The sequence below is a fragment of the Mastigoproctus giganteus genome, chromosome 10 (assembly GCF_048544385.1).
Source record: "Mastigoproctus giganteus isolate SK-2022 chromosome 10, ASM4854438v1, whole genome shotgun sequence".
In the NCBI taxonomy this organism is placed as follows: Eukaryota; Metazoa; Arthropoda; class Arachnida; order Uropygi; family Thelyphonidae; genus Mastigoproctus; species Mastigoproctus giganteus.
Window position 1 is genome coordinate 140,799,420 of NC_143584.1, and position 24,030 is coordinate 140,823,449.

General features: G+C 36.8%; 1 protein-coding gene across 2 annotated transcripts in view; it reads left to right on the forward strand.

Annotated features, from left to right (window-relative positions):
• ATPCL (ATP-citrate synthase) overlaps positions 1 to 24,030 on the forward strand; it is a 551,864-nt gene that overhangs the window by 512,924 nt on the left and 14,910 nt on the right. For both annotated transcript variants that reach the window (XM_090382775.1, XM_090382774.1), the window contains exons 25-26: positions 1,127 to 1,240; positions 18,993 to 19,152. In XM_090382775.1, coding sequence (XP_090238901.1) covers positions 1,127 to 1,240; positions 18,993 to 19,152 — 274 coding nt within the window. The remainder of the gene's footprint in view (positions 1 to 1,126; positions 1,241 to 18,992; positions 19,153 to 24,030) is intronic.

The window sequence follows — 24,030 nt, forward strand, 5'->3', positions numbered from 1 at the left end:
AACAGCTTTTAGCCAGAGAGTGATTGATTGTTGGAAAAAACTTCCATCTGGTGTTTTGGAAGTGGATAGTTTGAATAAATTTAAGGAGGAATTAGACACATTATTAAAGGGGATGGACAGATGAGATGGATAGTATTATTATTTTTGCTGATGCTGTATAAGATTGTTACTTTTACTTTGCATCATTTGCCACTACTAATACTTATAGTTAGACTACACTTGCACAGTTCAAAATCCAGTAGTTTCACAGCTGCATCCAGCAGCAGCAGAATCAGTAGTCTTGGGTTTGTCAGGTTCTAAGGACATTTCTTTGTAGAAGGTTTGGCATGGAATAGCTACTAAATGTGGTAAGTACAAATAAAAAAGTTTCTGAACTGTACCCATGTATGAAACACACCAATCATACCTCATATAAAAGACGATGACTTAAGGGACTCTTTGGTCAGTGCACGTGTTTCTAAGTTTCTAAATATCAGTGTTGAGTAGGCAGTTTTAATAAGGTATGCTGATACTTTATTCTTAACTGTTTCCTTCTGTAGATGAATAGCATTATCTTTTGGGGAAGGAAGGGAAATAGAGCTGTATATAGAATACTTCAACTTCATGTGTATTGTTAAGTTTGAAAGGAGGAGCAAACTTTTTTTATAGATGAAGCTTTTACTTTATTTCTAGAGAGGTGAAGACAGATCATTGAAATATGGGTTTTTAATTATCAGGTATTTAAGTATAACAAATAAAAGTGGATACATTTCCAGTTGTTAATAATAGCAAAAGTTAAAAATCAAAGTGCCATATATGGTATGAACTTGACATCAAGACAACTTTAAAAAAGATGGTAAAATACTATTTTTTTTTATGTGATGAATAAACATATAATAACAAAATTCAAAGTAGTCACTATAATCTTACAAGCCCTATTAAGGAAATCAGAGGCTATTAAAAACTATTTAGCATCATGGCAAACACTGGTTGACTTGACCTGAGTTTTGGTTATAAACTAGTCAGTACTGTGTGAAAAACCAAATCAAGTTATAACAAGCTTTTTTTTATTATAGTAATTAAAACTGATATAATTTCATTAGTTTTAATTGGAACTGAATTAAAATAATTGTTTTGTCTGTTACAGATAAACAATCCTGATATGAGAGTGCAAATCTTAAAGAATTATGTAAAAGAGCATTTTCCTGCAACACCCATTTTAGACTATGCCTTAGAAGTTGAGAAAATAACAACATCAAAGGTTTGAGCATAATTCTCTCTCTCTCTCTCTCATAAGTTACATCCAGTTTTATGTACTTTAACTCACCATTGCATAGCGCGCCTCCGTAGCCAGGTGGGAAGGAGCAGCAGTGCGTAGCACACGCTTCTTGATTAGACCGGGGTTCGAGCCCGTCACCACCAAATACGGAGTATGCGGAAAGGTCAGGGAATGACCACCGCACCGGAGCAATATGGCCTTAGTTGCTAATGCTCCTAAAAACCAAATAATAACAATAACAACTCACCATTGCATAGACAGAGGTTACATTATTGAACTTAAAGCCTTTTGAAAATTTTCCATTGGTTTTTATATTAATAATACAGATCTGCTTTCTTGGGTGGGGGGGGGACCACTTAAATTTCAGCATATTTTTACTTTATAGGCCTGTTACATGTCATGAGTTGTATTATTGAATGTATTAAGTTAGGAGTAAATGCTAAGAATTTATAAAAACTAAATCTTCACATGCTGGTAACACAGCCTTCAATCATTTGTTCCTTGACCTTGAGAACTCCATGCAGCAATGTTTATCAGTGCAAGCTCAGTTTATTTTTGAGGTTATCATGTCAAACCTGTATTGAAAGGGAGTAAAATGTCTTCATGCAAGTATTTGAACAATCCAAACTTATTTTGTTATATTTGTGGAAATTGTCTAGTCCTCAGCAAAAACAAGTTATTATAAAATTTGTAAAAAATGTGTGTTGCACTTATTTCGGAGACAAAATTATCCTTGACCATGATAAACAATGGGCTCCACATAGTTTTCCAAACCAGTGTTGAAGCATTGAGATTGTGGAAAAATGGTAAAAAGAAGGCTATGCCATTTGCAATTCCCATAATTTGGCAGAAGCGTACAAACCACTGTGATGATTGATACTTTTGTTTAATTAATGTAGAGGCTGAAGATGAAACTGAAGTCTACATGCTTGGAGACCTATCAGGACAAGTCCAGCCCTCAGCTGTTTTCACAGCATGAACCAAATGATCTGGTAAGAGATTTAAATTTACCAAAGGAATCTGCAGAACTCCTTGGTTTTAGACTTAAGTCAAAAAATCTTCTAGCATATGGGACTTTTTCTCATGGTACAGACAGAATGAGAACTAGTCACCTACTTTCTGAGAATGATTCTATGGTGGTTTTTTTTTTTTTTTTGCAGCAATATAAATGACTTAATGAACTATTTATGAATTAGTTACAATCCAACACAGTGGAGACTTTTTTATTGACTCATCTAAGAGGAGACTCAAAGGTGTGTTGCTCCATAATGGAAATAAATATCTGTCAATTACAGTAGCTCACTCTGAGCATTTGAAAGAAACATATATGAGAACTTGAAGTTGTTGATAAATATTAAATATGAAAAACTTTGTTGGTTGGTCTGTGCTGACTTTAAAGTGATAGGCATGTTACTTGGACAGCAATCTGGCTATGCAAATATGCTTTGCTTTTTGTGTGAGTGGAACAGTCGGGCAAGGAGTGAGGATTGAGATAGTAGTAGTAGTAGTGGCATGTGATGCAAGAAAGCAAGTGTATGAGCTTATGCAGCATCAGGTAAAAAAAAACAAAAAAAAAATCACACCATTCCCTCCAAATGCCTATCCAGTTCCTCCTTAAATTTATTCAACCTATCAACACAACAACAGATGGAAGTTTGTTCCAGAAATTAACCACCCACTGGCTAAAGGCAAATTTCCGCACATCTATTCTAGATCTGTCCTTTCTTAATTTGAATTTATGTCCCCTTAAGTTAATCTGAACAAGTGGAAGGATCCCATCAGAATTCAGCGTGCTCAACCCATTCAAGGCCTTATACACCTCAATCAGATCACCGCGCAGGTGCCTAGTCTCCAGCCACTGCAATTTGCAGAACTTAGCCTCTCTTGGTAGGAGTATCCCTTCATTCCCCTCAGCCAGGTGGGAAGGAGCAGCAGTACATAGCACACGCTTCCTGATTAGACCTGGGTTCGAGCCTGTCACCACCAAATACGAAGGATGCGGAAAGGTCAGGGAATGACCACTGCATATCCCGGAACAATATGGCCTTAGTTGCTAATGCTCCTAAAAACCAAATAACATCATTCCCCTCACCAATCTTGTTGTGCTTCTCTGTACACGCTCAAGTAAATCTACATCCTTCCTAAAATGAGGCCCCCAGACCTGTACATAGTATTCAAGGCGTGGCCTGACCATTGCCTTATACAGAGGGACAATCACCTCCTTCTCCCTGCTAGCAAAATTCCATGACCTGCCCTGGCAGCCTGTCTGCATTGCTCAGAAAACTTCATATCTGACTGCACAACTACTCCCAGGTCTTTTTCATTTTCTACCACCTTAAGCGTAGTACCACACAGTTGGTACGTTTCTCTGGGGTTACTTCTGCCCATATGCAGTACATTGCATTTGTCAAGGTTAAACTTCAGTTGCCACTTCTTAGCCCATCTGCTCAAATTATCTAGATCCTGTTGCAGTAGCACACTGCCATTACTGTCATTAACAACCCTGCCAACCTTTGTATCATCTGCAAACTTCGACATTAAGCCTGATATACCTTCATCAATATCATTGATAAATATACAAAACAACAGTGGACCTAACACCAAACCCTGTGAGACTCCACTAATAACATCAAGAAAGAGCAGAATGATGATATCCAGCTCAGAACCCAGGGTCCTGAGCTGGATATCATCATTCTTCTCTTTCTTGATGATTCCTTTCTACTTTTTCTCTCTCTCTCTCTCTCTCTCTCTCTCTCTCTCTCTCTCTCTCAGGGGGTAACTCGGGATTTTTTTTTTTTTTTTGGCTGGTGCAGCATAAGCCTCAGGCTTCCTTGTATCATTTGGCTAATAATAATAATAATAACATTAGTCCACGAAGAGCAGCATCCATTGATTACCATCCTCTGTCTTCTCCCACTTAACCATCCTTTTATCCATTGTAGCAACTTACCCTTAATACCATTCTGCTCCAATTTGTACAATAGTCTTCCATGCGCAACAGTGTCAGAAGCTTTCCTGAAATCCAAATATATGATATCAAAATTATTTTTTGCATCCAGTTCCTTTATAACCACATCATAATATCCTATCAAATTTGTCAGACAAGACTTTCCCTTAACAAACCCATGCTGTGTCTGAATTATTGCTGCAGTCTTGTCTAGATGATCCTGCAATGCATCTTTAACCAGTGACTCCATTATTTTACCCGGAACAGAAGTTAAACTAACTGTTCTGTAATCACTCGTGTCACCCTTCGATCCCCCTTTGTGAATTGGGGATACATTTGCACATCTCCAATCCATGGGAACCTCCCCTGAGTCCAAGGATGCTCTCATAATTATGACTAAGGGTTTGCTTAGTTGCTTTGCCGCCTCCTTTAATATAACTGGATAGATCCCATCCACCCCAGGTGCTTTTCTTATGTTTAACTTCAACAATTTCTCCTCCACTTTGCTTTCAGTTATTATAAAATCATTAAGTATCCTGCTACAATTTGATAACCTTGTGGCATTTTCAAACCTTAATAATTCCTCATGTGTGAATGTAAATGCAAAATACTCATTCAGTTTGTTTGCTATCTGAGCAGGATCAGCAACACTCGAACCATCGATGTCAAGTGGACCAATCAGATTCATCCCCTTCCTTTTAGAGTTTATATAAGTAAATAAAACCTTACTGTTTTTCTTAGCATCTTTTGCCAAGGATTTCTCGTAATCTGCCTTCGCCTGCCTAACCTCCTTTGTCACCTGATTACAGACTAGCTTATATCTGCCATAGGCTTCTGAGTCGCTTGAAAATTTATATGCACCCATGCATTTTTCTTCTGTGTTACGAGTCTCATTAGTTCATTAGATAACCATTTAGGCCTAAAACTTGAACAATATTTCTTAATAGGTATGAAACTTTTAGTAGCAACCACGATTAATTCCTTGAATGCTTCCCACTTAGAATTTACTGTTGGTAACATCGTCAGTTGATCCCACTGTACAGAATTTAAAAACTGTCGGAGACCACTGTACTCACCTTTACGGAAGCAAAAACCCTTTCCTTTACCCCTGATGGTAATTAAATCTTTAAGTAAATCCCACATCAGTATACCGTGATCACTGCTGATAACCAGATCAAGAGTATTACTTCCTCAGGTTGCCTCTTGAATATGCTGCTGCAGAAAACAATCATCCAATAAATCCACAAAAGTCTGACTAGTGTGTGAGTGACGAACCCACAAGTTCCAGTCAATATCTGGGAAGTTAAAATCCCCCATTATAAGACATTCCGATTTACTAGCCCACTCTATTTCTCTGTACAATTGTTCATTGTACTCATTCAAGTCATTAGGCCTATAACACACTCCTACTCTTATTTTTGCTTTTGCAGTGCTTATGTCACACGAAACTGACTCAACAGTGCACTGTTCATCTATATCAACTGGATGCACTTCTTTTGATTTTATGTTTTTCTTAATTAACAGCATAACACCTCCTCCCTTTCTGTACACATTGTACTCCCCAAATTCCACTTCAGCATTCCTTATATCTGTGTGACACCACGTCTCTGCTATCCCAACAATATCCGCCTTTGATGTCTTGACCAACACTTCAAATTCATCAAATTTATTTACTATACTTCTAGCATTGGTATACATGCAAGCATACATGCTCCTACTCCTATTTCCCCTAACACATCCCATATACCCACCTATTTCAGGATGGCTTCCATCCATCCCTGAAAACCCCCAACACCCCACGCTCCAGGTTGCTACTTATTCTAATAGAAGTTGTGAAGGAATCACCTTCACCTCTGCCTACGGCTACTGTTAAACTATTAGTCCTTGTATCCCCCCCAAGCTATCAGTTTTCTGACCCACCTAACACTGCCTCGATAGCATCAGCAAATATTCTTGCACTATTTCTATTTAAGTGTATCCCATCCATATAGAAGCAGTCTCTCCTATTAACAAGTACAGTCCAGGCTGAAAAAAATTCTACCCCTTGAGCCTTGCACATTCTTTCCAGAGCCCAATTGATTGACAAGGCTCTCATCATATACTCCCTCCTATCGTGTCTGGGAAGAATTGCAGACACTTTCAAATTCAACCCTAATTCTCGGCTTTTGTTCAACTGTGACCTGTACTTGTTAAGTAATTCTGCCGGTCTCCTACTCCTAATATCATTAGTGCCAATGTGAACAACTATATCACCTTTTGTGCCCTTAAAAGATGATATCCGCTCTACAACGTCATCAACCTTTGCCCCTGGCCCCTGGTCCTGTTCCACCTATCCTTTTTACAAAGCATGTTTCCCCGTTTCCCTGACAATAGTATCACCAACAACTACTAGTTCCTGTGGGACCAGCGCATTCTGCCTTGGGGGTTGCCACTGTGTTGCGTGATGACCAAGTGCAAGCTCTGGTGTTGATGTGGGCAGCTGAGATCCTGATGGGCCCCTCAATTTAGATCTTTCGAGGGCATCCACCCTGTCCTTCAAACTCTCATATAGGCCCATAACAACGCTGAGTTGTCGCCTGATTTCCTTACACTCCTTACATCGCGCACACACACACAAAGACATCCCCCATGGCAATATCATGTTCCGTTCCAGAGAGTTCGGCAAACATTTCACAAGTCGCACATTTTTTTAGACTGTGATGCGGTGGAGAATCGTCCCCCTCAGTTCTCCTTTAGAGATGTCAAGTTCTCCTTGACATCTCCTAGAGATGTCAAGTTCTGGCTGGAGAGTGGCAGTTTGTTGCCTTGATCAAAGAAAATGGTTCAAAAAACACTGGTAGATCCCAGAACTGTTCTACCCTTTCACATCAAATTGGGTTTGATAAAATAGTTTCTAAAAGGTTTACCTCATGAAGGTCCCTGCTTCAACTGACTTTGTACTAAATTCCCATCAATCATCCAAGAAAGGCTAAAACAAGGTATTTCTGCTGAACCTTAAATTTGCAAATTGATGAGGAACTGAGATTTTGAGGGAACTATGAATAAAAGAGAAAAACAGGCATGCATTAGCTTTGGGTCTGCTGTCGAGAACTTCTTAGGCGACAACAAGGATCCAGACTACAAGATTATAGTTGAAAATATATTGCCAAACTTCAAGAAGCTGGGCTGCAATATGAGTGCTAAGGTACATTGGTATCCAGGACATTCAAGATGTGGTGATAAGGTACCAGGGGAGGTGGAATGTGAACATGATGTCTGACTATTGCTGGAGACTACTGCTGAAGAGGGTCTGTAAAGTAGATGGATCTGCAAGAAAATCAAATATATAAAAATTTTATCCATCATAGATCAGTTTTTAAATTAGAGATGAGTGTTTAGTGAACTTTTTACCACACTGCCCTTTTTAATAGTGTTTTCGACATGTATTTAAATATAAAAGTCTGGTAAAAGTAGCATTTTGTTATAATTTCAGTGCACAAATTCTGCCAAAATTAATAAAATAAAAATCTGTGAAAAATCTAATTTGCTTTCATAATTTTGGAAGAAACCTGATGTGATGGAAACAAATAGAAGTCATTTTTGAAATCAGCGTTAGAAAATGATTCAGAAGAATCCTTTTCTGAGAAAACATCACTGAATTAGTTTCAAAATGCAGAGTAGTGTTATTAATAACAATTCAGCATACATTACAACACCTTTGCTGAAGCCCGTGATCACTTGCGTACTGTAATACAGTTTGAGACCACAAGTATAATTCCTAAAAAAGACATGACACTATTGGGATTTGATGTAATTCTTGAAATATAATTCCCAAGAGAGACCTATATGTGTAACAGTAATATTCTTACACATCATAAGTCTCTTTTGGAAATTATATTTGTGCTTTCAATCCAGTTTACAATAAACATATATTGGTAAAGATGAGAACGGTAACATATCACTGAATAATATGTGAATTTTATTATAATGTAATGAGTGTAGGTAATTTGTATCAGTCTTTTATAGATAACCCCCATAAAGAAAATAATGGTTCTAAGTCTTGATTAAAGAGGGAATAAGTTATCTCCATTAATTCTGTTTTGGATTTTTCAGCTACACAACATGCAAATCTGCTAGTGAAACACTTGTTTATATAGACATAATCACAATATGGAATGTGAACTAGCATACCATATGTACATATTCGCTACATGAAATATTCCCAAAACAAGCAAGCAGCCTGTTTATTAATAATGCAAGCATGTCCCCTCAAATTACATTGATTTTTTTTATGGAATGGGTCAACTGTTACTACTAACAATATATGACCAAAAATTTAAATTGAACACAAAAAAATATTTCACAGATTTAGAAATCTTATTATCTATAACATATTTTAAAAAAGAAGAAGAAAAATATTTGTTGTAGCTTTTACTGCATGGTATGTGGAGATTGGAAAGAACTACAGTATTCGGCCAAAATATGAAACTAGCAATTCACTATAATTTTTCACTTTTCATTAACATGTGGAGCAACAGCTGTCACCATTTACTACTCTCCATAGTAGTTAATGATTTGTTGTTCTTGTTCTTCCAAGGGTCGAAATAAAAAGAAATTGCATGGTGTCAGGTCTGCTTCTTGTTGTTCACTCTATCATATCTCATCAACTGAGGGAGTTTTTTGCTCAGCCATTATTGTACATGTATGACAGAATTGGGGTGGGATGGGATGTGATTAAAAATTATTCTGTATCCCTTCTACCACTCTGAGACAGTTACCCACACATAATTTTCTGACATTTGGAGATAGAGGGAAGGGGGTATATCAGAAGAAACTGATATTACCCCCTGGGTACCAGTGGAGCTACACTATGTAGTACTTGGTGATGGCCTTGATCTTTTTAAAACTAATATGGTTACTTCACTGTTTTCAGCCCAAAAGTCTACATTAGGTCTATTAACAAAGTTTACAAGTAAAATCAAATATACAAATGATTCAGAAAAATCATTGCCCACTGTTCAACTGTCCAGAGTTGAACAAACCTGTTCAGAATTTATACTGAACCCCCTCCCATATTGCTAAATATGCTTGTAAAGCTAGGTTGATGCTTTATCATCTTAAAATTAAAGCTGGTTTTTTTTTTTTTTTTTTTATTATGAAAACCCCAAACACAAGAGGTATTAGAACCTATAGTACTTAGTACTGTGCATGAGTTGGAGGTTGAGAAGATGAAAGATATTTGTTGACATTAGACTTTAACTTCTGTAGACTGTAATTTTCAGGAAATACGTATGAAGGAAGGTTGTTCCAGAAAACAGCAGTTGAGTGAATAAATGAGGAAGATGAAAAGTTGGTTTGAAGTTGGATGGTAAGTGGATGTTGGCGGCACATGTTCGGACTTTTGAAAGGCAGAGGGGGAATTATGGAAGCCAATTCAGAAGAACAGTGCCCATGAAAGTATCTGTAGAAAAGGCATGCAGCAGAAACAGTACATCTATGAGACCGAGAGTGGAGAGACTCTGTTAGAGATTAGTCATTAATTAACCTAACTGCTCTCTTCTGAAGTGGAAATGGACATCACTGATATTAGAACTGAGACCACATATATTTGTGAAATGAACTAGGAAGTGTTTGGGAGGTTTAGATCTTTTTGTAGATAAGTTTGCTCTCTTAGTTTTTGACAATTCATGGTGTATTCGATAGTAAGAAAAAATGGCAGAGAGGGAGATACTGTATGAAATAACGAAATTTTTAAATATGGTGTACACGTAAGAATGTACCCAGATCCTTGACATAACGTGCCGTCGACAATTCCCACCCCGGCATACACACACACACTACTTGGACTCCCTCCAGTCGCTATCTGGCAGAGTAGAAGATTATACACTTGCTGATCCGGAAGCCTCCTAGAGAGTTGCCAATACGTTCGGCCCAGTGTATTAACTAGCGGCAGGCCTGCAAACACTGTTATAGAACTCTGTACCCTCGAAATGTAAGGAAGTTTGGATTTCGCCATGGTGTTCATCGTAACCTCAAAAGACATCAGTCATACTGCATGATGGAAGAGATGGGGAAGGGTTCTCCACAACTTAGCTCTAGAGACTAAACATGGGTTCCACCACTTCAAGTCTACATTTACACTAAAAATAAGTATAAGCAAAGTGGTGGTATTGACCGGCGGTTGTCACTATCCCAATATTTACACTAAACATAAAAAAGTATAAATATTGAGAATATTAAAAGCAGTAAAATTAGTTAATTTAAAAACACAAAACAGACTTAAGATAAAATAAATTGCATTTGAATTCCGTTATCTGAAATTTCATTTACCCCCCCTTCCCTTTTTGTTTTCTTGCTTTTGTTTTTTCCCTGATTTTACTCAAAGAAATTGACATACTGAATATTACTCAAAGAAATTGACATACTTAATATTACTCCCCCCCCCCTTCCCTTTTTGTTTTCTTGCTTTTGTTTTTTCCCTGATTTTACTCAAAGAAATTGACATACTTAATATTACTCAAAGAAATTGACATACTTAATGTTAAGAGAAAACGTTTACATGGATATAATAAAATAATGATTACACTTATTTAAAAAGCATTATGAATGAAGTAAAGAAGAGTAAATTTCATCTTTATCACTTCTGTGTAATACTCTCAAACTGACATGAGTGATATTGTACAGGACATCAAAATTTTCTGTAATAAAAGTCTACAAATTTATCCTTACATAAATTATTGCAAATAAAAATATATGTAAATAGTCATTTTATAGACTCTCCCTCAGTAGAATATTAATGAATCTCATCAGTGTTGTTGGTGTTAAATAGAAGTCTAATGGATAACATATAATTACAGGTATGCTATATTCCAGCTGCTTGGCTTTCACACACATCAAACCTCTTAATTTTTTTTTTTCCTTTAAATTTTTATTTGTATAATCCCTCATTTCACTTTCCATAAACAGGTTTCCTTTGTACAATTCAGTGAAGCATGTAATAAACACTTTGAACATTTTAGAAGTCGGTCCTTGAGGGTGACACTCACGTCAAGTGGACTGAATTTCGGTGAAGTCCAATCAGTCCGTGACAGCCAGATCCTCTGCTTGCACCTTCACAATGGTGGGACTTTTAGTAACCCTGGGTATAACTCCCATGTGGAAGTCCTGAAATACTGCACCTAGTATACTGGAGGTGACCATCCCAGGTCCAAACCAACATAATCAGGGGTTGAAGTGTGGCACCCACACCACACAGAAATGCTGCCCCTCTGAATTACCAGGCAATACTAGTTGGTATATAACCCTCATCAACCATTGCAATACCACCACTTTACTTATTGAGGCGTGACGTGGTGAAATCCACATTTAGTTTCCTGAGCAAAGTTCTGGTAATCCCCGCATCTCTTCCATCATGCAGTATGATTCATGTCTTTTGAAGTTATGATGGACATCATGGCAAGATCCAATCTTACTTACATTTCAAGGATACAGCTCTAAAATGGCATTCACAGGTCAGCCCCTAGAGAGTCCACTGGAATGAACCTATTGGCAACTCTCTAGGAGGCTTCAGATCAGATAATGAATAATCTCGCTGCCTATACTCTGCCAGATAGTGATTGGAGGAAGTCTGAGCAGTGTGTATGCTTTGGGGGGAAGGTATTGCCAAGGCCACTTCATGTCAAGGAGCCAGGTATGCTATATCCAAAAATTTCATTACTTCATGCATCATATCCTTCCCGCCTTTTCTTGCCACTGAATTCATCATGAATTGTCAAACTAATAGAACAAACTTATCTGTGAAAAAATCTAAACCTCCCAAATGCTATTTTTTTCATTTCACAAATATATGTGGTCTCATGTCCAATCTCAATGATATCTGTTTTGACTGACAATCTGCTAAACCCCACAAACGTTTTCTGAGAGAATACGAATTATCAGTTTATTCAACAGCTGCTCACCTCAGTTGTCCTAATTATTTGCTGTGATATTTCCTGTCAGAGGCTTGGTAATTTGGAATCTCCTTCGTTCTTCTCTGGCTCAAATTCTCTCTACCACATTCTGGCATATTCATCTGTTATCTCTGTCGTTCTTCTCCCAGCTCCACTATTTACTTGAAATGCTTTGACTTCCTCTCTTTGAAACTTTACTTTCTCCAATCCAACTTTCCTCACAGTTGAGGTATTTCCTGGCAATTTTAATGTTCCCAGCTCCAGCTGGCTTCCATTTTCTAGTTACACCGACCCACTTGGTCAAAATGCTGAGGCTTTTGCAATTACTAAGGGCCTCGCACAAATTGTTTATTTATCTACCAGAGTACGAGACAACTCTAACTGCACGGCCAACATGCTCGAACTTTTTCTCACAAATAACCCTTCTAAGTACACAGTCGAGGTGAGTGATCTTCTAGACACCTCTAATTACAACTTGGTGATGGTCTCTTCTCTAATGGCCATTCTCAACCTCGTGTTGTTTGGCATTACAAGAATGCAAAATGGGATGATCTACATGATTTCTATTCTTTCCCTTGGTCAGATTACTGTTTCAAATCTTCTGATGTCAGTGCTTGCTCAGATCATGTCGTTAAAATTATTTTTGTAAGGATGAAATCCTTTATTTCCCCTTGCCATCCCAAATCATTTATTAAATCATATGTTCAAGATTGGCTCTAATGGCTGCGATATGCAACTGGTTTAGAGCCAAATCTCCAGGTTCATTTTCTGCCTGCACAAAAGCTCACAACAATTGCAAAGCAGTTATTAATCAGTCCAAACAGTTTAAGAGTAGAAAACTTGTTCTTGTCCAAATGATAGTTGAGCATTCTCGTCTCTTGCCAAAAACTATTGATCACCACTTTTGCCCATTTCTATTCCCACCTCTGTCAAAACCGGATGGTTCTGTTGTCACTTCAGCCAAAGATAAAGCTGACCTGCCAGCTCTTACTTTTCTTCTAACTCGCATAGTGATGATCTTGGTAAACCACTTCCTACCATTCCCAGTGCACTTCTTTCGATGTCTTGTGTGGTCATTGGTTAAAAGGATGTCAGAAGAATTTTGAACAGTCTTGATGGTATTTCTCCACTTGTTCTTGAAACTTGTTCTAAAAAAAGAGTCACAAATCCTTCCCATCTAGTTATTCTCCCAATGCACTTCTACTCTTTCAGAAATATTGGAGAAATCTATCAACAGCCAACTTCTCAACTATCTAGAAACCTTCCACCTGATCAATGATTGCAAGTACAGATTCCATCAGTTTTGATCCACTAGTGATATACTGGTTTATGTTATCCATCCATGGACCAATTTAGTAGAAAAGTTTGAAACTCAAGCAGTTGCTTTTGATATTTCAAAAGCTTTTGATCGGGTTTGGCATAAAGGACTTCTAAATAAGCTTCCATTTTATGGTTTGACAACTGTTTTGTAATTGGGTATCCAGTTTTCTCTCTGATCGCTCACTGCACATGATGATAGATGGCTCTTGTTTTCTAACCTCGCCACTTATTCAAGTGTTCCCAAAGGCTCAATTCTTTTTCCTACTCTTTTCCTCTTGTATATTAATTAACTTCTTCCTAGCTATGAACTGGAAATCCTTCCTAGCCATAGTTTTATTGTGACAATAGCACATTGCTTTTTCATGAAGAAATAGCCACTGTTTATGAAGAAGGCTGCCTGGGTTACAACGTTGTTTTTTTGTTTTTTTTTTTTTGTTTTTTTAGGAGCATTAGCAACTAAGGCCATATTGCTCCGGGGAATATGCAGTGGTCATTCCCTTGACCTTTCCACATCCTCCATATTTGGTGGTGACGGGCTCGAACCCCGGTCTAATCAAGAAGCGTGTGCTATTATGCACTGCGGCTCCTTCCCACCTGGCTACGGAGGCGCCACACACACACACACACACACACAATGTTGTTGCACATTGGTATAAACAATTCAGATGTATAAGAACCTCAGTGCATGATGAAGAAATCCCAGGATGCCCAGGAACTGCTGTAACAGAAGAGTGTGTTGAAAAAAATCGATGCATTAATCTTGGAAGATCGGTGTATTAGCATAAAAAAAACTAGCTGTAGAGCTCCAATTAGTGTAGGGTCTGTGTAGAACATTATCCACCTACAGTTGCATATGAGTAAAATGTCTGCTAGATGGATTCCCAGACTTCTGGCCCTTTTCCAGAAGAAGGAAAGGGCACAATGTGTGTATGAAATGTTGTGCCAGGAAAAGCAAAAAGAGGGTTTTTTTTTTTTTTTTTTTTTTTTTCATAACCAGTCACCATGGATGAAACTTGGTTCCATCACTATGATGTCAAAACAATGGAAGCGTGCAGAATCGCCATCCCCAAATAAGCAAAGGTGCAATCAGGTGCTGGCAAAGGTGATGCTATCAGTTTTCTGGGATCAGCATGGTGTAATACTAACAGATTACCTTCAGAAGAGCTTTACTGTGACGGCAAAGTATTATTCCAACCTCATTGTAAAGTACATTTTACTATAAAAGAAAAAAAAAAAAATGGGAAAGGATATCAAAAGGTGTGCACCTGCTCCACGGCGTCTCCGTAGCCAGGTGGGAAGGAGCAGCAGTGCGTAGCACACGCTTCTTGATTAGACCGGGGTTCGAGCCCGTCACCACCAAATACTGAGGATGCGGAAAGGTCAAGGGAATGACCACCGCATATTCCCTGGAACTGTTATAATTAATGTGGGACTAGGGTATTTAATGTCACTGTAAATATGAGAGTGGTCAATTTTTTTTAAATAAACCCACTTAATGTGAAGATTTCTGACCTTCACTCCTATAGTGTACTGACTGAGGACAGCATAACTGAACATGTCTAATGTTAAAGCTTAGGATGTGTATTCTTATTCTGGATTTTTAATATTGCTATTACAATAGAATTCTGATTATCCAAAACAACTGGAACTGAAGTATATTTTGGATAGTTGATATTGAAATAACCAATTTTAAATGAATTTTTTTTCTGTTTCCCTTTTATACCTACAACAGAAAATAATTGAGAGAAACTTGCATTAATTCACATTTACTATATACACATTATGTATTGCACATACATATATAGTTTTAAAATAATTGCAATGTTTGATTTTTCAAAAAAATATATTCTTATTATTATTTTTTTCCTTCTGTTGCAAGACTCTGTTTTTGTCAGATACACCAATTGATTCTCAGTCAATTCTTGCTGAAATTGGGACCATGTAATAGTGATCATAAGGATATTAAATGCTTCATCAGCTATTAGTTTCTGGGTATATATTCATCATAATGTACCCTTGTCCCTGAGTTTGAATACCGTCAATGATGCGAGGAATTTTTATGGGTCTTTTTCAATGTGGCTGAATTAGTCAGTCTCAAGCGAGGGTAGCATGGCTTTTCCTCCTGGAAACTTGGTTTTTCATCCAGCAAACAGGAAATTTACCCTTAGAACATATGCAATTTAGACATACGAGGGGTTTCCGAAAAGTAAGATAACACTTTTTTTCTTAATAATGGTGAAAGGGAATGAGATAAAATGCAGTGGACAGATAGACCCATTAATAACATTCAAAAAGATTGCTGTTGCAGTACTGTCACCTCACAGCAGATTCCAGTTGCAAAATGGTGGCTACCATGCGAGTGTGGTCCAAAACAGGTGTTTGTGAAGTTATTCGCTTTTTGCAAGAAAAAGGGTCTTCACCAAGTGACATTCACAATGAACTGGTTGCTGTGTATGGTGAAAAGGTGATAATAAAGAAGCAGGTGTGTTTTTGGTGCAATGAATTTAAAGTGGGCCGTGTTGACAGTGAAGATCGACATCGGGTGAGCATGCCTTCATCGAGCCAGACAGAAGACAACATTTTGCGCATTAAGGGCATCATTCTTGAAAACAGGCCAGTGAAATTGCACAAATAGTGAACATGAGTAAGTCGGCTGTTCACGATATCCTTGTCTTTCGAAAGGTGTGCTGCTGCTGCTGGCTGCCCTGACAGTTGTCAGAGGAGGACAAAGCAAAACGCATAGGGATGTGTCTGGAGAACTGTTGCGATACAGCGACGAAGGAGAGGATTTTCTCACTCGCATAGTCACAGCAGATGGAAACATGGATTCATCACTTTACCCCAGAGAGCAAAAAAGACTCCATGACCTGGAAACATCCACAATTTCCTGTGCGCAAAAAATTCAAAACTGTTTCCAGTGTCCGAAAAGTCTTGGCCACAGTGTTCTGGGATTGCCAAGAAGTTCTGTTGGTGGATTTCTTGCCAAAAGGAGGAACAATGAGTGCACAGCTTTACTGTGCAATGTTGGAAAAACTGAAAGCCAACATTTGACGCAAACGACCAGGACTCCTGACAAGCGGCATGATTTTGTTGCATGGCAATGCAACACACACTGCCCACACTACTCGTGAGTGGTTGTGCCGTAATCGTTGGGAAACTGTCACATCCCCCCCCCCCTACAGCCCAGACTTAGTGCCATCAGACTTCCATTTGTTCGCCCCTCTGAAAAAAACACCTTTCAGAAAAGCATTTCACCACGGATGAGGAAGTTCATCAGGCGGTGCGATGTTGGTTACTGCATGTATGCACGGCCTTCTTCAGTACTGGTATTGATAAACTGATCCATTGTTGGGACAAGTGCAACCCCTCGTAATATATACAGCGTAAGATGGCCTAAGTTTCTGATGTGTATAAAACCTTATAACAACAATAGTACCCTTGTAATTCTAAATTTGCCTGATTCAGATTAGTATTTATTCACGTTCAATAGTTCATACTTTTTCTGTAGTTTTGTGCACTGCTGTTAAAATTTCCAAAGTATTTATTACAGAGTTCAGCAAACTGTACAAAGAAAATGCAATTATGGAAAGAGAAATGAGACTCCACAAACAAAAATGTAAAGAACAAAGCATATAAAAAAAAAAAAAAGCCAAGCAGGCTGAGTAGATTATCCATGTCACTTTTATAAGCACCAACCATAATGCCATACATAAACATTCTGCTGTGGTCAAAAAAAAAAGAAGTCTTACAAATTGACTATTTACATAAATTTTTATTTGCAATAATTTATGCAATGGCAATTTGTGGATTTTTTTTTTTTAACTAATGGTTTGATGTACAATATCAGTATGGCTGGTATTACACAGAAGTGACATGGATGAAATTTACTTTTATTTACTTCATTTATAATGCTTTGTAAAGTGGAATCTTGCTTTTAATGATAACTTTGTTTCTTACAATTAAATCTACTACATTGTGTACAATTTGGAGGAAAAATGAAAGTGAGAAATATTTTTGTATTATTGAAACTTCGGATAACTAGAATTCTGTATCTAACACAGCCTCATTTATAGTTCTTTTTATCAATTATATATTTTTCTGGTTTCTTTTTCTCTCTTTTCTATGTTTATTATCTTTAGCTCTGTTATTAATTTCTTCTTTTATGGAATGGAATACATACATTCCAGTCTGGTGTCTGACACCTTTGAACCGTTCTTTCCACTATTGCCTGTCTGTTATTTTCTCCTTTTTATTTTTAAATTGAATGATAATTTTGTAATTTTTAGTCTGACATTCTTTCAGTAGTTTTTATTTTTTATATTTCTTTTGTATTAGTAAAATAATAAGAGGAGTTTACCTCAATATAGTGCGTAGAACACTTCTACGCACTATATTGAGGTAAACTCCTCTTATTATTTTACTAATATTATTATCAACGTAGAACATATTGAGTAGTACAGCTCTGATTCATACTATCTAATATTTTTTTTGTACACACCCACACACATACACTCTCTCTCTCTCTCTCTCATGACATTCTGTTTTTATTATATTTTTAAGGTCTTCATTATCTTTTTCATATTGAGTTTTTGATTGATAGACCTAGCCTTTGCCTCCTCCTTACAAAAGTGTTTGGCTGCCACATTCTAAAGTCTTAGTTGAACTCCTTTTTTGTGCATTTCCAAAAGTTTTTCTATTTATCTAATTAATGTAAATATTAAGGATAAAATCAATAATAATGAATGTCCTTGTATACCTTATATATTATGTATACCAAAGGAATTTTTAACCCCTAAGTTACTTTATTCAATAATCTTATTGCTGGATTACAGTAGTTGATACCATTAAACACATTAAATATTATACGTTCTCTAAATACAGAATTTACATGTTTAGTGTACCTTGAAACACGTCCTACCCTATGAACTGGTGCATTATGACCAACGTAGTCCATGCGCCATTAAACCCTATCACAACCAACCAACATGTTTAGTAGTTTTACCTACAGGTACATTTCATTTTTTAGAAATTAATTCATAATTGTTCATCTGTGTGATCTGCTTCTGAGCTGTCAAAATATTTCCACATTTATTTGCTTTGACATTTTTTCCAGTTTGCTTTGTTTCCATTTAACTGTTGGTTGTTGTTGTTGTTATTTGGTTTTTAGGAGTATTAACAACTAAGGCCATATTGCTCCGGGGATATGCGGTGGTCACAGGCTCGAACCCCGGTCTAATCAAGAAGCGTGTGCAACGCACTGTTGGTATAATATGTGGTATAGCATGTCACATCCCACCACACCGATAGGCAAGCCAATTCTTATGTAAACAACAGTGTATATTTTTATAATATTTACATTATCTGGACTAATTAAAGATAAGGAGGGTTACTCTGTTGATAATATAGCATAACATATCAGATCACAATACTGCTCTTGAAAGTGTGGTCGATGATTGCTGGATTTAAGCATAATAATTCTTAATATTTTGAGGAATTTTTCAGATATATGCTTAAATAAGATATATTGCTTTAATTTCAGAAACCCAACTTAATTTTAAATGTTGATGGCTTTATTGGAGTAACAGTTGTAGACCTTCTCCGGAACAGTGGATGTTTTACCCAAGAAGAAGCTCAGGAATACATTGATATTGGTGCACTGAATGGATTATTTGTTTTGGGTCGTACAATTGGTTTTATTGGTAAGAGTTTTAGTTGTCTTGCAAAATCATACTTATTTTTATTTCTTAGCCATCAAAATACCTTGGTGAGAGTTTATTTTTCTGCAACTGTGTTGCAAAAGAGTTAGTCTGAAAAGGTATTCTATTGAAGAACATTTTCCGACTTTAAATCATTACGTTGCATTAATGGAAAAATCATTTAAATCATCATCATTACATTAATGGAAAAAATTTGCATTCGATTTGACTGATGGAGTACAAATATGTGTATGGTTTAAATTTCATGTGGATGATACCTATACTCTACAATTTTTACTCTGATCTTCATTGTTTGATGAAGCATTATTTTATAGAACATTTTGTACATTTAATTTATTAATCATGTATTGAATTTGGCAGTATTAATTTATTAAACAATAAATTGATGCTGCATCAATAAATTAATGCTGCCACTTAGCCAAATTAGTTAATATACACTGGTGTTCAAAGAAAGTACATCACCTAGGAATTTCACATTTCTAACCCTTTTTTGCAATGATATGTTACATTAATGACTAGCATCACAAATAGAAATGTAAACAAAGATATTTATTAATAGTTAAAGCAAAGCTAAGTAATATTTGACAGGTGCTCTCAAAATATTCCTAAATGAGCACTTGCACCCTTTATACAACAGTTTTGGTAAACACACACAATTAAGCTGAAATGTTATCAGACACCCTCAGTTTGCTTCAGTTTATCATTTTAAATGGAAAACAAAATGAAAAGTTCAGCAGGTGCAAACTAATATTTAGTTGAACCGCCTCTGGTCCTGATGACAGTAGCACACCATCAAGTCATTGACAAGATCAATTTCTGAAGATAATACAAATGAACACGAATTATGGCTTCCTGAAGTTTACGAAGGGTCTTTAGTTTCTTTCTGGCAACTGCAAATTCCACACAATGCCAACGGTTCTCTATAGGATTCAGGTCCAGGCTGTTTAGTGGCCAGCTAAGAGTTGTAATGGACCATTCTTCCAACCATTTTTTCACCTGTAACAAATGTAAACACATTACTGTCGCACCTCTAATGCAGAAATGAAGCTCAAGTAACTACAGAAGTGCCTATTTACACTTTTTGCCCAATGACAAGGAGCAAAGTCGTCCTGAAAGATGCAGTTACTTTTTCTTCCCATTCTCTTTTCAGCTCAGACGAAGAAGCTTTATGGTTTTTAAGCGTTTCAAAACGCGATCCATTTTTTTGGCATAGAGACTTGTTTGCATATGGTTCCTTTTTTCCTATCAGCAGAACCAGTATTCTTGAGTTTGGAAAGAAATCTACTCACTCTCGACTGATTACAAGACACTCTATAAGTAATATGATGAGAAGAACATTCTCACGTAAAGCAACAATAGCACTCTTTCTTTGTGGCTTCAACTGCACATAACTCTCCATCCTGACACAAGCAAGGAATGACTGCAACTCTTGCAGAGTGTGCTTATATAGCTGAAAGTAACAGCTGATGCAATATTATGTCATCTCCTACGCAAGTCTATCTTATCTGATGCACTTTCTTTGAACACCAGTGTACAGTCAAACTTGGTTATAACGAGCATCAAGGGGGCCGTCAGATTTCCTCGTTATAACCGTTACTTGCTATATCAGTGATAGCGGAGATGGGAAAACCCCTGGGGCTGTTAAACAACGAACACTTTATCAGTGATGAGTTAAATCTACCTCCTATTTTTTTTTTTAAATTCTCAATAACTTGATAAAAAGATAGATTCAAAAAAACAAAAGATATATTGTTTAGATAAATTATTAGAGAGAGAGACAAAAATAATATAAGTATATACCTACATATTATTTGTATTAATATGCTTGTATAAACTACAATACACTTAATATTAAACAATTTATTTATCTGTAATTTTAAAACCATACACCTAATACTAAACACAATTTCAATTAGTCTTTATTTATCAATCTTAAAATTGACGTTTGTTTTAAAGTTTCTCCTTAAAACACTCAACGCGTTAAAAGTCTCATTACTTGCCTCAGCACCCTCAAAAAAATTGACTAATGTGTCCATTGCACCTTGAGCGTTTGAGATTGTCAGCACTGATTTTGATTCACTTTCAATTGTCATCACAATCGTTGTTCGTCTTTGTTGACACAGCATGTACAATGTCACCCTTTGTAAGAAGACCCCTAGTTAATAAATTGTCATTGATTCGTAGAAATTCATCAGTGTTATCTGTGTTAAAACTTACAACGTTGTTATGTAGCAGCCATTCGGATAATGTTAAGTTGTTTTCTTCGTTTCCATCTTCATCAATGATTGAAATTTCATTTGAATTTAATTTCGATTTCTTGAAGCTATTCCATATGGTTGTCGAAGTAACATTCTACGCATCATTCAATAAATTTATAGCATCCAATATCGATATAGACTCTGTAAGTATCAGTTCTCTTTGACTGATCAGGTGTAAAACTAGAAATGTTATATAAAATCATTTCAAACTCTTGATTACACCTATGTCCATTGATTGTAAAATTGATGTCGCATTGGGTAGCAGAAACACTAGCTTAATGTTGGACAAATTTTGAACCTGGGATGTGCAGGACAGTTATCAACTAACAATGAAATATTTTTCTTCTTTTTGAATAGCTCCTTATTCCAATCGTTTATGTATTGCCAAAAAATATCCGAAGTCATCCAAGCTTTCTTGTTTGCAGTGTAATCCACAGGAAGTTTCCTTATATTTTTTAAACACCGAAGTTTTAACAATTTTCCTATAACAAACAGTTTTTTTATCAGTTCTTGTCGAATTTGCGCATACAAGCAGCGTCAACAAAAAAAATAATCCTACCCTCACCTGAGTCCGACTAACTCAGCCACGTTGTGAAAAAGACCCATAAAATCCCCCCTTCCCCCTTCATCGATGGAATTCGAACTCAGGTCTTTTCCACCCAGTGTGGGGAGGAGGGCATTTCTATCAACTGTGCTACCCACGAGGGCTTCAGTAGTCATATCATCAAAATCTTCCCCTCCTATTGACGTAGCAAGTTCTACTATCGCACCAATTCTGTTTTCTGACAGTTCGACCATATTTCCTGAATGAACTGACTCTGGCCATACATTTTTCCACATGCGTTTAACGTTGACGGTTTTACTTCTTTCAGCAATAAAGCTATGATTCTGATACAGTCCACAATTGAGAAATGTTTAGATGCCTCCGTTACTTCAATAGATTCGGAATCAATATTTTCCAAAATCCATTGTAACGATTTTCTGATATAATGAGTTTTAAAGGTGGATATAATGTCTTGATCTAATAGCTAAATGAAAGAAGTTGTATTAACCTACTACAACTGTGGTGGTAGAAACATAACTTCAACATTTGGATGACTTAAATCTTTTGGATAGCCTGGTGTGCTATTCAATAGTAGTAAAACTTTGAAATCTAGATTTTTCCACAAGTTCAATAGCACAGAACGTAACACAGGGATTTCCCAACAAAATAACATACAGGGATTTCTCAATATTTTTTTTGACTAGTGAGTCAACAGTGAGGATTCAAAAGAGTGGAAACATTGAAAAATTACATCTAACGTAATAGCAGGGTTTCCCCCGCATAAAAGCTCAAAAATACCCCGTTATGCGAGATTTACTGAAATTCTTTAACCATGTTATGTAAATACCGTGTTGTGTGAGGATTTCCGCAATTTATCAATCGTGTTAGAGCGAAACCGTGGTTTAGACGTACTGTGTTATACAGGGATTGCTTGTATTAATCTTTTTATGTGCAATGAGTGATCACTGAATTATGACCACCTACCTAATACTGTGTTAGGCCATTGCTTGCACAGATAACAGCAGCTGTTTGCCCAGACATTGCCAGTAGTTCTTACCAGCAAAACATGTCCTATATTAAGCAACCGCCGCCACCTGCCTGAATAGTGGCACCATGCATGATGGGGTCCATGGATTTATGTTGCTTTCGCCACATGAAGGCATCCATTGGTGTGTTGCACCAGGTATTTGGACTCATACAGCCAGCACACTCGTTTCCAGTGTCCAACCAGTGCATTGTTGACACAACAGCATCGACAGTGATCAGCAATGAGGAGAGTACTTGTACATTGTTTGTTGTGGAACTCCATAAGTCTGCATGTGCAGTGCATCATCATTTGGGATATTATTCTTGCATTATAATGTCAACTGTCTCATGACCAGCAGTCGAGCCTATACAGTGCGCTTTACCCTTTGCTTACCATGAACATCCACTCTGTGTAATCCTTTACAGTTCTGTTGGCAGAAGGCTGTTTCACCTGTTCAACACCATTCTTTGTATACCTTAACCACAGTGGGCCTTAAGCAACCAACAAGACATGCCATTTCCAATATGGAAGCACTTGATGCATAAGCTTTCATGTCCTTTTAAAACTCAATGATATCTTTAGTTTACTTTATCGAAGATATTCAAAATAGGGAATTTAGATGCTTTAGATATACATAAAAAAGTAAAGTGCAGCCATTATCAACCCACTGCAGGATGGAAGCCTCCTCAACAATTCATGCTGAGGGAAATGGACCATAATCTGCCACGCTGGTCCAGTGCGGGTTGGCAGATCGACCGTATTCAGCAGTCAGGGGCTTGAACCCCAGTCTTGTATTATCAAATTCCAAAACAAATTATTTTATGCAGTTAACATGAATAAAATTATGATAAATGTGATGCAATATATGCCACTAAATTCATTGATCACTAATTCATCATCATTAAAATTTTAAAAATTACAGTTTATGAATTCATTAAAAGTTATAATTTACTTATTCAGCAATTTGAATTAATTTTTGGTTTAGCAGCAATTAATATATATATATAAACAATATGAACAAATATTCCAAA